General features: G+C 37.0%; 1 protein-coding gene across 1 annotated transcript in view; it reads right to left on the minus strand.

Moving 5' to 3' along the window:
- The window catches only part of TMEM161B (transmembrane protein 161B), a 70276-nt gene that overhangs the window by 32461 nt on the left and 24931 nt on the right, over positions 1 to 12884 (minus strand). The window contains exons 3-4 of the mRNA XM_052643909.1: positions 2281 to 2364; positions 85 to 182 (exon numbers count right to left, since the gene is read on the minus strand). Coding sequence (XP_052499869.1) covers positions 85 to 182; positions 2281 to 2364 — 182 coding nt within the window. The remainder of the gene's footprint in view (positions 1 to 84; positions 183 to 2280; positions 2365 to 12884) is intronic.

The following is a 12884-nucleotide window of genomic DNA, read 5'->3' on the forward strand; positions in this document are numbered from 1 at the left end:
AACAACAAAAGATAAATTCAAGTACTTTCACTAGCATAATATAAAACTGAGATTTACAGAACACTTTACCCAGATTTCCCTTACCTAAAGTATCCACTTCTGTAACTGACTTTGTTTCTAGATGGAGATCAATATCCTTTGGAATGGTTAGTGGCTTACTTTCAATGTGACCATTATATTTCCTATAAAAATCAGACAAGTGACACAAAAAACAAGTTACCCTCACTGTTATTCAAGTGTTTGTATCAAACTAACTACAAATGAGGTTATATATTTCACAGCGAAAAAGAGGTAGAAGTTCTAATATTTTATCAAAAAGGAGGTAAGGCACTAAAAAGTAGTTTTCAAAAGGGGAACTACAAAATACGGATGTAAATTATTAAGATAACATACAGATTACCAGGAAAAGAGTTACCTATACTAGTGACAGAAACAAAACCTTGACTGCTAGCTTACCATTTCACCCCATTTTTCCTGCTCTCTTCTGGAGATTTAAAGATAGCCCTAACATCTCTTTCCTGAGGCACACAAGTAAAAGGAAATGAAGACAAAATGCATTTCACTTTGAAATTATACACGTACACACATACATACATATAAACAGACCTGTAGCTATAAACAAATCAGAACTGAAAATATATATGAAGATTTATGTGCATGAGAAATTCAGAAATATGCAAGGCCAGTTCAGAGCTGCTTTTACAAAGAATCATGGGTGGAGGAAAACAACAGAATTCTTCAGGTCATGTGTATTATTTCCAAATTTAATTTTAAACACAATCAAACATAAATCAAAAGCAATAAACTAAGTTTCAGTAACAATAATTATAACACCAAGAAATGACTTTGTATTTATCCTTTAATAAGTATAAACTGGGAAAACCTCAATAAAAATTTTAATTCATGTCAATAAATCAAATAATAATTACTGCTACTAAAACAGGACAGTGTTGTTAATGTAACTTTTTGTAAATGTAAAGCATTTTCAACATATAAAAATTATTATAAAAATAACAAAATTATTGGATACAAGGCATATAATAAAAATTCAAATGTTTATAAAATAAATACTATACTACCTAAGCTCACAAATGTTGACCATGGTAGCTGTGAGAGGCAAATGCAGAGCAGTTAAAAAGAAATGCAGAAACTAAAAATTGACCTGGATTAAAATGTGAACTTGAGCAATTCATTCAACACCTCTAAGCAACACCTTCCTTATTAGCAAAACATAAATTAAATTAATAATGAATATTTAGGGTTATTGCATGGATTAAATAAGACTGTATAAAAGTGCTTTGAAAATTTTAACATTTGACAGAAATATTTTATTAAAGAATATAACCAGTGGAATACAAAGAAGGAGGATTTACACTTAATATTCCAATGATCTTCATGGTGTATTTGTAATGATAAGTGAAAAAGAAAATGGTGGCCAAATCAGAAAAGAGACTTTTCAAACTTCCAATTTCATTTCAAATAATCATTAACGTTCAAAAAAACTTTTCAGTACCTATAAATCCATTCACCCACATTAATATAATTTTTATGATATACATGAGGAATTGGAGATAACAGGTTATCACTGACATTTTACAATATATAAGAATCACAGATTCAGATCCTAAGACGTTCTCCCCAGTTAAGGAAACTAAGGCCCATTTAGAGAGGCTAACTGACATGTACTTTCTATTTAGATTCAATATAAATAAGGACATAAAATTTTAAAGCTGGAAGAATCTTTCAAAATTACTATGTTTGGTCCTTCCCCATCATAGATGAGGCTGCTGGAGTCTATTTAGTGAGGTTTATTAACAGGCAATTGTCTTTATAAAATTTGAATATTTAAGAACCTGTAAGGATCTAAGAAGTTACACTGTTCACCCTTTTTATTAAAAAAAAAGAGAAAAGAGAGAAAAGAGGTAAAAAGCAAATGAATTTGCCCAATTTCTGGGTGGTAGCAAAATCTGGGAAAAGAACCCAAACCAACTGGTATCTTTAAATGAGTGGCAAAGACATGGGTTATGGGTCTCTCAACCCCCCACTAACAATTTCAAGTAAAATTATCGTTTTTGTGCTTATTAGATTACTACATATTGGATGCTCAATATTCAATATATTGGGCAATTCAATATTATTTTAGATCATGGATTTTTATTTCAGATTTTCCAATTGTTTATAGCATAATCAGTATATGTTACTTTAACCAAAGTACCAAAATATATTTCCATAAATTCTGTAAAATATTTAATACTTTACAAACTGAACAATATAACTTACCTGTCTTTTCTGCTTTTCCCTTTTTGCTGCTTTCCTGCAAGAATTCTTAATTCTTCTTCTGTAGGATGTTGATACCACCTCAAACTAAGAAAAAAATTTATTCTTTTTAAATAAAGAATTAAGACCATCAGAATTATTCACTTACTCTATAAACATTTACTGAGTTTCCTAATTGGGAAGACACTGCAGGGAAATATCAGGTGAAAAACTCTAACCTGAACAGATACGACTGCTTAAGCCTTAAAAGGTTTAGATTCAAATTCAGCAAACACCCACCAAGCACTTACTAGATGCCAGACTCTACAATGTTGTTTGTACGTGTTTCTCTTACAACTGACACACTATTAATATATATTAAGATCCTACTGTCTTACTTTAACAATAAATGGTGTGAACTCTGCAGGCAAGCTTGCAAGAACACATTCAAATTCTCTACCCATCCTTCATTTACACAGAAGGAATTGTTATTTGTCTTAAAAAGAGTCCTCTGAATGCCCCCAAAACTACAAGTAGTCTTTGCTTTTCTTTCCTTCCTTAATTTAGCTGGAGAATTTTCAAACTTGATGTAAGAATTAGAGTGAATTGCTGTATTAACAAAACCCTTTACTCTTAACCATATCTAACCCTCTTTGGTTAGGGTTCCAGAAACATCTGATTGTATTTACTTCCACTACCCAGTCAAAATATCCAGACAAGTCATTTATTCCTTCCCAAGCACCCACCTGCTCATTCAAAATTTCCTGTCTCACCTGAACTTCTGTCACCTAAGTTTGATATTTGGGTTTTACCTTCAACATGCCCTTTCCATATATTAGCATTAATTCTGTTCTTTACCTCTTAAAAGTTCCAAACTTGCTTACTTCCTGAAAGGACCTCAGTTCAGCATATCTTCCTCTCTAGCTGACTATAGCAAAACTCCTCTTCTTTTCTCCTAGACTCTCTCCTAAACGCATTCTAATCCCACATTTATTTTTGTCCATAATGCAGATCCTATCAAGGCATATATGCTTGCATAAATCCTTTCCAAGACTCCTCACAGAGTAAAGAAGTGAGTAAGGAAGTTAAGCAAAGACACCAACCAATATCCTGTTGTGAAAAAGAAATAGACACCTCATACTGAAAGATCTTCCAATTTTTCAACCACAAAAATCTAGATTTTTAAAGTGAAACACCTCAATTTTAAAAAAATGCTACTGCTGATTTTCTGTTTTAAAAATATTGCTGAACTGGCAATGTGAGTAATGAGCGAATATTTAGTGATATAAAGAAATTGTTAAAATTTTTTAGCTGTGATAATGGGATTACAGTAACTTTTTAAAAGTTCATATATTTTAGAGATACACACTGATGTATCTGTGAATGAAATAATTATTTGCTACAAAATAATGTTGGGGGGAAGAGAAGGAGTACAGATGAAACAAACTGGCCAACAGCTATTGTAATGACTACATGGGAGCTCATTATATTTGTTATATATTCATGGTATCATTCTGTCTGTTCTTTGTATATGTTTAAACATTTGCATTAAAGCTAAAATACACATTACAATGCCAAATAGAGAGTTTGTGACCTCTTATTTTAATAGCCTTTCACAATCTACTGTCTACTTCATCAGACTCAAGAATTCCCTTTTTGGGGGTGGGAGGTTCCAGAGGGAGGGGACATAGTACACTTATGGCTGATTAATGTTGATGTAGGCAGAAACTAACATGATATTGTAGAGCAATTATCCTCCAATTAAAAAAAGAATCACCCTTTTGAACATGACCTTCTACCTAGACTAAGTGACATTTATTCCACAAATTCTTTCATCCCTTGGCATTTTTGCATATATCCTTCCCTCTGCTTGAAATACCTGTGCTGCTACTGGCAAACTTCTAATTTACTTTTGATGCTTTATAAGGCAGTCTCTCTGTGGTATAATAAAGAATACATCTGGTTACTGCCCCACTTATAGCTTCAGGATGGAGGCGGGTCACCAGAAATACCACCCAATTAGAATTGGAACTTTCAGCCAGCTGACCTCCAGGAATGGGAAGGGTGTTGAAGATTAAGTTTCAATCATGGGGCCAATGATTAAAATCATGCCTATGTAATGAAACTCCATAAAATCTCTAGACACTGAAGCTCCGAGGAGCTTCCTAGCTGTTAAACATACTGAAGTACCTGGAGGGGGACACGCCCTGATTCCGCAGGGAGAGGACATGGAAACGCTGTGCTCCTTCCCAAACCTCATCCAATGTGTAATCTTTATATTAATAAAACTGTGATCACTGCACTTTCTTTGGTTCTAACTGTTATACAGAATTACTGAACCTGATGGGGTCATGGAAATGCTGGTTGTCAAGAGTATGGCCCAGGGATCCCAAGAACTTGCAGCTGGCATCCAAAGCCTGTGCATTCTTATGGAGGATTTTGCCTTTAACTGATGGAATCTGTGCTAACTCCAGGTAGCTGGTGTCAAAATTGAACTGCAGTTGGTATCAGACTGATTGGGGTAAAATGGATCTTTGGAGTAAAGATTCTGTGACTTACTTGTTCCTGTATACTTCAAAACTAGTACAGTTACTGGCATATAGTAAGTGCTGAAAAAGGATCAATGAATGAATGCAGTTCTCCTCTTAAGGGTTTTAAAATAAAATACAATCCCAACCCAAAATGCCCTAAACTATACTTAACACGGATAAGGAGGCACTTCCTGAAATTTCAGTCGAAGTCCAGAATTTTAACTTACAGTCGACTCTCGTTATTCGCGGTACTTATGCTCTATAAAGTCGCCGCGAACACTGAACCATTGCTCCTAGGGGAAATACACAGTTAGGTTCCCACGAGCCTCCAGTCACAACATCTTCAATCAATCAGTACAGACCCTTGTTTTATGTGTGTTTCTGTTTAAAGATACCTTAATATATATTGTTGATTCATTAATATTAAATTCACGGTCACCAGTAATAAAACTCGGGTGTGAACGAAACTTATTAAATAACTGTAATCTTAAGTATAATATTTTCCTGGTATCTGGGAATATTTCTAGTGAATCTTCTCCATAGGGCACATCATAACCTTCTCGAGCTTAGGAACACTAGATATCAAGCACCGCAGCACTATACTTGGGGGCCATTTTGAATAGCAAAGTCACCAAAAAAGAAAAATGTGAAAAGGTGGACTAGTTAGACCACAAAAAGGACACCTGATTACAATATGAGACGTACAACAAGAGGCTTCAGCTGGGAACCTAGGCCTCAACTGGGAACCTAGACCTCAGCTGAGAACAAGCCACTCGAATTTTTTACCACTCTGCATATATTTCTATAAATGACTTCAAAAGCACCGCAAGTATACCTTTTGGGATTATAAATAAACTTGCAATTAGGCAAATCACAAGTACAGAATCCGCAAATAATGAGGACTGAGTATGTAACATTTAGGAGAACACATAAGCAATAACTCATTTATAAAACCTAAAATTAGTTATTTCTTTGAGGAAATAATTCTCAGTGAAAGAATCTTAGTACTACAGGAAAACTTAATTTATATTTAGAGTCCTACAATAATGAAATATTTTAAGACCCTACATTTTCTAGGATCTATTTTCTTCTAAAATATTCTCAGATTTAATTGTGTGAATCCATTTTTCTAAATACCTCTAATTTTGGTATTTAAATACATAGGCATTAATAAGATCACCTAACAGGAAAATAAATCATCAGTTCAGTTCAGTTCAGTTCAGTCGCTCAGTCGTGTCCGACTCTTTGCAACCGCATGAATCGCAGCACACCAGGCCTCCCTGTCCATCATCAATTCCTGGAGTTCACTCAGACTCGCATCCATAGAGTCAGTGATGCTATCTAGCATCTCATCCTCTGTCGTCCCCTTCTTCTCCTGCTCCCAATCCCTCCCAGCATCAAAGTCTTTTCCAATGAGTCAACTCTTCGCATGAGGTGGCCAAAGTACTGGAGTTTCAGCTTTAGCATCATTCCTTCCAAAGAAATCCCAGGGCTGATCTCCTTCAGAATGGACTGGTTGGATCTCCTTGCAGTCCAAGAGACTCTCAAGAGTCTTCTCCAACACCACGGTTCAAAAGCATCAATTCTTCGGCGCTCAGCCTTCTTCATAGTCCAACTCTCACATCCGTACATGACTACTGGAAAAACCATAGCCTTGACTAGACAGACCTTAGTCGGCAAAGTAATATCTCTGCTTTTGAATATACTATCTAGGTTGGTCATAACTTTTCTTCCAAGGAGTAAGCGTCTTTTAATTTCATGGCTGCGATCACTATCTGCAGTGATTTTGGAGCCCAAAAAAACAAAGTCTGACACTGTTTCCGCTGTTTCCCCATCTATTTCCCATGAAGTGATGGGACCAGATGCCATGATCTTCGTTTTCTGAATGTTGAGCTTTAAGCCAACTTTTTCACTCTCCTCTTTCACTTTCATCAAGAGGCTTTTTAGTTCCTCTTCACTTTCTGCATATCTGAGGTTATTGATATTTCTCCCGGAAATCTTGATTCCAGCTTGTGTTTCTTCCAGCCCAGCGTTTCTCATGATGTACTCTGCATAGAAGTTAAATAAGCAGGGTGACAATATACAGCCTTGACATACTCCTTTTCCTATTTGGAAACAGTCTGTTGTTCCATGTCCAGTTCTAACTGTTGCTTCCTAACCTGCATACAGATTTCTCAAGAGGCAGGTTAGGTGGTTTGGTATTCTCATCTCTCTCAGAATTTTCCAGTTTATTGTGATCCACACAGTCAAAGGCTTTGGCGTAGTCAATAAAGCAGAAATAGATGTTTTTCTGGAACTCTCTTGCTTTTTCCATGATCCAGTGGATGTTGGCAATTTGATCTCTGGTTCCTCTGCCTTTTCTAAAACCAGCTTGAACATCAGGAAGTTCACGGTTCACATATTGTTGAAGCCTGGCTTGGAGAATTTTGAGCATTACTTTACTAGCGTGTACATAGTAGAAGACTAAACAGTTAATAAGGAAGTGGGAAAACTGAGTTTATGAGAACAAGTATGTAATAAATTCAGCACTGAAGGAAAAACAGGGAAATAAGCCAAACCTAAGGAATGGATATGGGAGGGGCTTTGCTATTTAAAAAGGAAGGGAGGCAGAGTTGTGACTCCTGTTTATTTGTTGTTATTTTTAATGGGTAACATTTTTAAAACGTGTGTGTATATTAATAGAAATAATCCTACAGATATAAAGCAATTAATGGCATGGAAGACGGGAAATGGCCAAAGAAGCAGAGTCTGGGTGAAGGTTAGAGGGGATGGGGTATACTTCACAAATGCAGCTATTGGGTCTTGATAGCAAGAGATTTCCTCCATAGGCCAAAATTAAAATATGTAAACACTAAAAAACAAAAAACATAAGTGGCATGAAGATGAGACAGAGATAGAGAGAGAGAGAGGTTCCTACTTTAAGAGTTCAGAGCGAGGCTGAGGCAGGAATGTGTAAATGAAGAGAGGTTTGGGGCCGAAAAGCTGCATGGAGTAGCCATCTAAGGATGTGAAAACAAAGGAAAACTTATTAATAAAGGTATAGTTACACACTTTTCTTCAATAGTCACTGCTTCGTAGAATTTGATTTCATATTATATGATTCCCATCTACCATACTTTAAGTTTTGGCCTAAATTTTTGGTCTTTTCCTTTGCAAAGAATGACTTGGAACCTGCTTCCTGTGATGCACTTTGCTGTCGTTCGTCAGTCGTGAAGTCGTGTCAGACTCTTTGTGACCCCATGAACTGCAGCATGCCAGGCTTCCCTGTCCCTCACCATCTCCCTGAGTTGGCTCAAAATCATGTCCACTGAGTCAGTGACGCCATCCAGCCATCTCATCCTGTTGCCCCCTTCTCCTCTCGCCCTCAATCTTTTCTAGCATTAGGGTTTTTCCCTCTTTGCATCAGGTGGCCAAAGTAGTGGAGCTTCAGCTTCAACACCAGTCCTTCCAATGAATATTCAGGGTTGATTTCCTTTAGGATTGACTGGTTTGATCTCTGCAATCAGTTCTTCAGTGCTCAGCTTTCTTTATGGTACAACTTACATCCATACACAATTACTGGAAAAATCATAGTTTTGGCTATATGGATCTTTGTCAGCAAAGTAATGTTTTTCCTTTTTAATATACTATCTAGTTTTGTCATAGTTTTTCTTCCAAGGAGCAAGCATCTTTTAATTTCATGGCTGCAGTCACTACTGTCCGCAGTGATTTTAGAACCCAAGAAAATAAAATCTGTCACTGCTTCCACTGCTGCTGCTGCTGCTGCTGCTAAGTCGCTTCAGTCATGTCTGACTCTGTGCGACCCCACAGACGGCAGCCCACCAGGCTCTCCCATTCCTGGAATTCTCCAGGCAAGAACGCTGGAGTGGGTTGCCATTTCCTTCTCCAATGCATGAAAGTGAAAAGTGAAAGTGAAGTCGCTCAGTTGTGTCCGACTCTTAGTGACCCCATGGACTGCAGCCCACCAGGCTCCTCTGTCCATGAATCCGCTGCTTCCACTATTTCCCCTTTTATTTGCCATGAAGTGATGAGACCTGATGCCATGATCTTAGTTTTCTGAATGTTGGCTTTTAAGCCAGCTTTTTCACTCTCCTCTTTCACTTTCATCAAGAGGCTCTTTAGTTCTTCACTTTCTGCCATTAGAGAGGTATCATCTGCATATCTGAGGCTATTGATATTTCTCTCAGGAATCTTGGTTCCTGCTTGTGAGTCATCCACCCCAGCATTTCATGTATCACTGGCTCAACAAACACGAGTTTGAGTAAACTCCAGGAGTTGGTGATGGACAGGGTGGCCTGGCGTGCTGCAGTTCATGGGGTCGCAAAGAGTCAGATACCACTGAGTGACTGAACTGAATTCTGTATATAACTTAACTAAGCAGGGTGACAATATACAGCCTTGATGTACTCCTTTCCCAATTTTGAACCAGTCCGTTGTTCCATGTCCAGTTTTTTGTTACTTCTTGTCCTGCATACAGATTTCTCGGGAGGCAGGTAAGATGGCCTGGCATCCCCATCTCATTAAGAATATTGCACAGTTTGTTGCCATCCACATAGTCAAAGGAGGAGAAGCAGATGCTTTTTTGGAATTCCCTTGCTTTTTCTATGATACAGTATATACTGGCGCTTTGATCTCTGGTTCCTTTGCCTTTTCTAAATCCAGATTGTACATCTGGAAGTTCTCAGTTCATGTACTGCTGAAGCCTAGCTTGAAGGAATTTGAGCATAATCTTGCTAATATGTGAAATGAGTGCAACTGTATGGTAATTTGAACATTCTTTGGCATTGCCTTTCTTTGGGATTGGAATGAAAACGGACCTTTTCCAGTTCTGTGGCCACTGCTGAGTTTCCCAAATTTGCTGGCATATTGAGTACAAAAGGGATTTGATTTAGGTCATACCTGAATGACCTAGTGGTTTTCCCTATTTTCTGCAATCAGAGCCTAAATTTTGCAATAACTGGCCTGATGCACTAGGCCTTTGAAATATGGGCTTAGAAAACAGATATAAAAGTTTATTAGTCTTAGATTTGATGTTAAGGATAATGGTTACAAAAATACAATTAAAGACAAATACTTCATGTTAAACAAAAGCAGCATGAGGTAAAATTACACATAAAATAATCACATCCAAGAGGGGGAACTATGAAAAGATTAGAAGGAAATACAACAAAATTTACACAGAGACTGTCTTTAGCTGAAAGGAATACAGTTTGTTATCTCTTATTTTTTCCTCCTTATTAATTTATTGTCTTTTTCTACATCACAAGCATGTATTGTGCTAATAATAAAAAAAAAAAAACAGAGTCAGTATTAATAGAATTTACAACAAAACTGAACCTCCTGCATTTTAAGTTAAACTGTATCTTCTGACATTTACTTTGGCTACTTTCACTTTAATTCAGAAGGTCAAAAGTGTCTCAGATAACAAAGCCAACTGTGTCAAATGCCGCTAAATCACTGAAATAATTTTTCAGTAATTTTCTTGCATAAACCTCTTACATAAGATATCAGGCTATAAACTTTCTTACGAAGGCAGTTTCAAGACCACTAAAAAAAAAATACTAGAAAATACAGAATGTAATGACCTAGATTCATAAAAACAAACAAAAATTTAAACAGTAATGCTATTTAAAGTGAACTACTTAAAAATTTTTTTAGGAGTAAAAATTTCAGAAATTTAAAATGAAAATCTAAACATGAACAAATATGAAAAAGCTGGGTACTGAGAGAAAGCTAAAAACCGCTTTAATACATAAATAATCATACAAAACTCTTTAACAAGATAGGTTATAACACGGTTTTGGTTTCTATTCTAAATCTCAAAGTAATAACTTAGATGTGAAAAAAAAAAAAACTTAAGAGAAAACAAACACCACCTAAAACCTAGAAAATCTTTCAGTACAAGTAACTAAAAAATTGTTTATTACATATATATTAATACATTCTCTTGTTACTTATTGGAAACTTTACTAGAATATCATGACATTCTGGAACGGATTAAGACAGCTAAGGCAGGAAAGCAAGGACCAGGCATTCCGTAAGGGTAGTAGCTGAAGGTTTGAACCTTTCCCTTAGGTCATAGGTCCCACCTACTGTGCATTTGAATAGTAGGTTTCTCTCACCAAAGGGAATTCGCAAAATCTTGGATCAGGCAACATTCGAAAGAGAAAAGGCAAAAAGAATTAAGAGCAATTGAACAGGGTGTTGTCACATCCTCTTTACCCAATATAGGGATGAGACAAAATCAGAATAAATCCAACCATAATATATTTTGAGTCAGGGACATATGAAGGGAAGTATCAGACCAAAGTGAGAGCCTAGGGGGATGAAGGGGTAGAGAAAAATGCATAAGGTTTGAGCTGAACAATCAGAACAGAAAGCAGGTTCAGCAAGGAAGCTATAAAGGACAAAAAGCCAAATCTTGCTCCTCATGCAAAACCCACTATTCAAATGTACAAAGAATATAACCTAACCACTTACCTCTCCATGAAAAGAGGGGCCAAGCAAACTTCAAAACAAAAAGGAACTTTAATTACAATAGAAAGTAGAGAATACTCTGGCTACAAAGCAGTGGTATACTGGACACGATAAAGAACTAACATCTGCAGGTGATCTGAGCAATGGTTAGAACAAACGATCAGAGCAAAGGTACAGAGAAACCAACTTCCCACAATCCTTCCTTCCTTTGGAGAGGAAGGGATGGGAAGAGCAACCTGAGCACTAGACTCCACATCTGAGTTCTTCAAGGTCAGTAATTTGCTCACAGGTAACAGCAAGAAAGATGCTGTTTCATAAATTCTTTTTAAAGCAGGAATGCCTCAACAGTCTAATAAAAAGGCATGTAAAAAAAGGAGAATAACATTTTCTAGGAGAAAAACATTTTTCTATTATAAAAAGTAGAAGGATGGAATACAAAATAATTATGACTTAGTAATGCGGAACACATTTAATCTCAAATGGTGAGGAGAGGTATAATTTTAACATGATATTTCTTAAACTCTAGTTCATACTTAGCATGCTTTTGGTAATCAGAAAAACGCTGATGTGCCTTTAAATTTAGAATAAAAGATGACTATAGTCCTAGAGAAGCCAGAAGAGTAAGTAAAGAGAAACTATATACTTCCTGTAACCTGAGGATATCTTCTAGAAGGTTAAGCACACTAGGAAAAAAGGTAGAAAAAAGAAAACCTGAGATAAATTACTCTGTAAACCGCCAGCAGAAGTCACAGTGGTTGTAGAAAAGTTTACCTCCACCAAATTCAAAATTCGGTTTAAGTACATTCCAGGACGAGGGTCTGGAGTTTGATGAATAACCATATATCAAATAATTATTTGACTATGAGTCAGACTTCCAGGGGAAGAGGCTGGATCTGTTTCACTGGGTAAGAGGCTGGATCTGCTTCTCTTTTCAGTACGTGAACATGAGTAAAGCTACAATTTCTCATCTAAAAACGGAGACAATATTACCTACAACAAAGGAGGACTAGGCACTCATCAATCCTGCTTTTACTTTCCAAGCACAAGGAAAAGTATATTTCCCAGCCTGCCATGCACTTTTGGTCTGAACCAGTCACAGGGCTCCAGACTATATAATGTGGGCACAAATGATGTATCTACTTCTAAGCCTGGCCCCTAGAATCTCCTGAAAAAAACAGAGCCCATTCTCTCTTTACTTGCCAACTGGCACAGTTCAGTTCAGTTCAGCTGCTCAGTCGTGTCCGACTCTTTGTGACCCCATGGACTTCAGCACACCAGGCCTCCCTGTCCATTACCAACTCCCGGAATTTACTCAAACTCATGTCCCTTGAGTCGGTGATACCATCCTGCCATCTCATCCTCTGTCGTCCCCTTCTCCTCTTGCCTTCAATCTTTTCCAGCATCAGGGTCTTTTCAACTGGCACAGCATCTAACAAAAAGGACTCCAAAGCAGCAGAAGGAACAGAAGAGCCACAAGACAGAAGCAGCAGCCTAGAATCCCTAAGTAACACTTGAATCATCAGTTTGTGAAGGAGCTACATGGAGAGTTGCCCTACCCCTCTCAGGTACCCTCATTTGACCTTGATTCCTGTCCTGTCTGTGACTGACAAACTTTTATTA

This window comes from Budorcas taxicolor, chromosome 7 (genome assembly GCF_023091745.1).
Source record: "Budorcas taxicolor isolate Tak-1 chromosome 7, Takin1.1, whole genome shotgun sequence".
NCBI lineage: Eukaryota > Metazoa > Chordata > Mammalia > Artiodactyla > Bovidae > Budorcas > Budorcas taxicolor.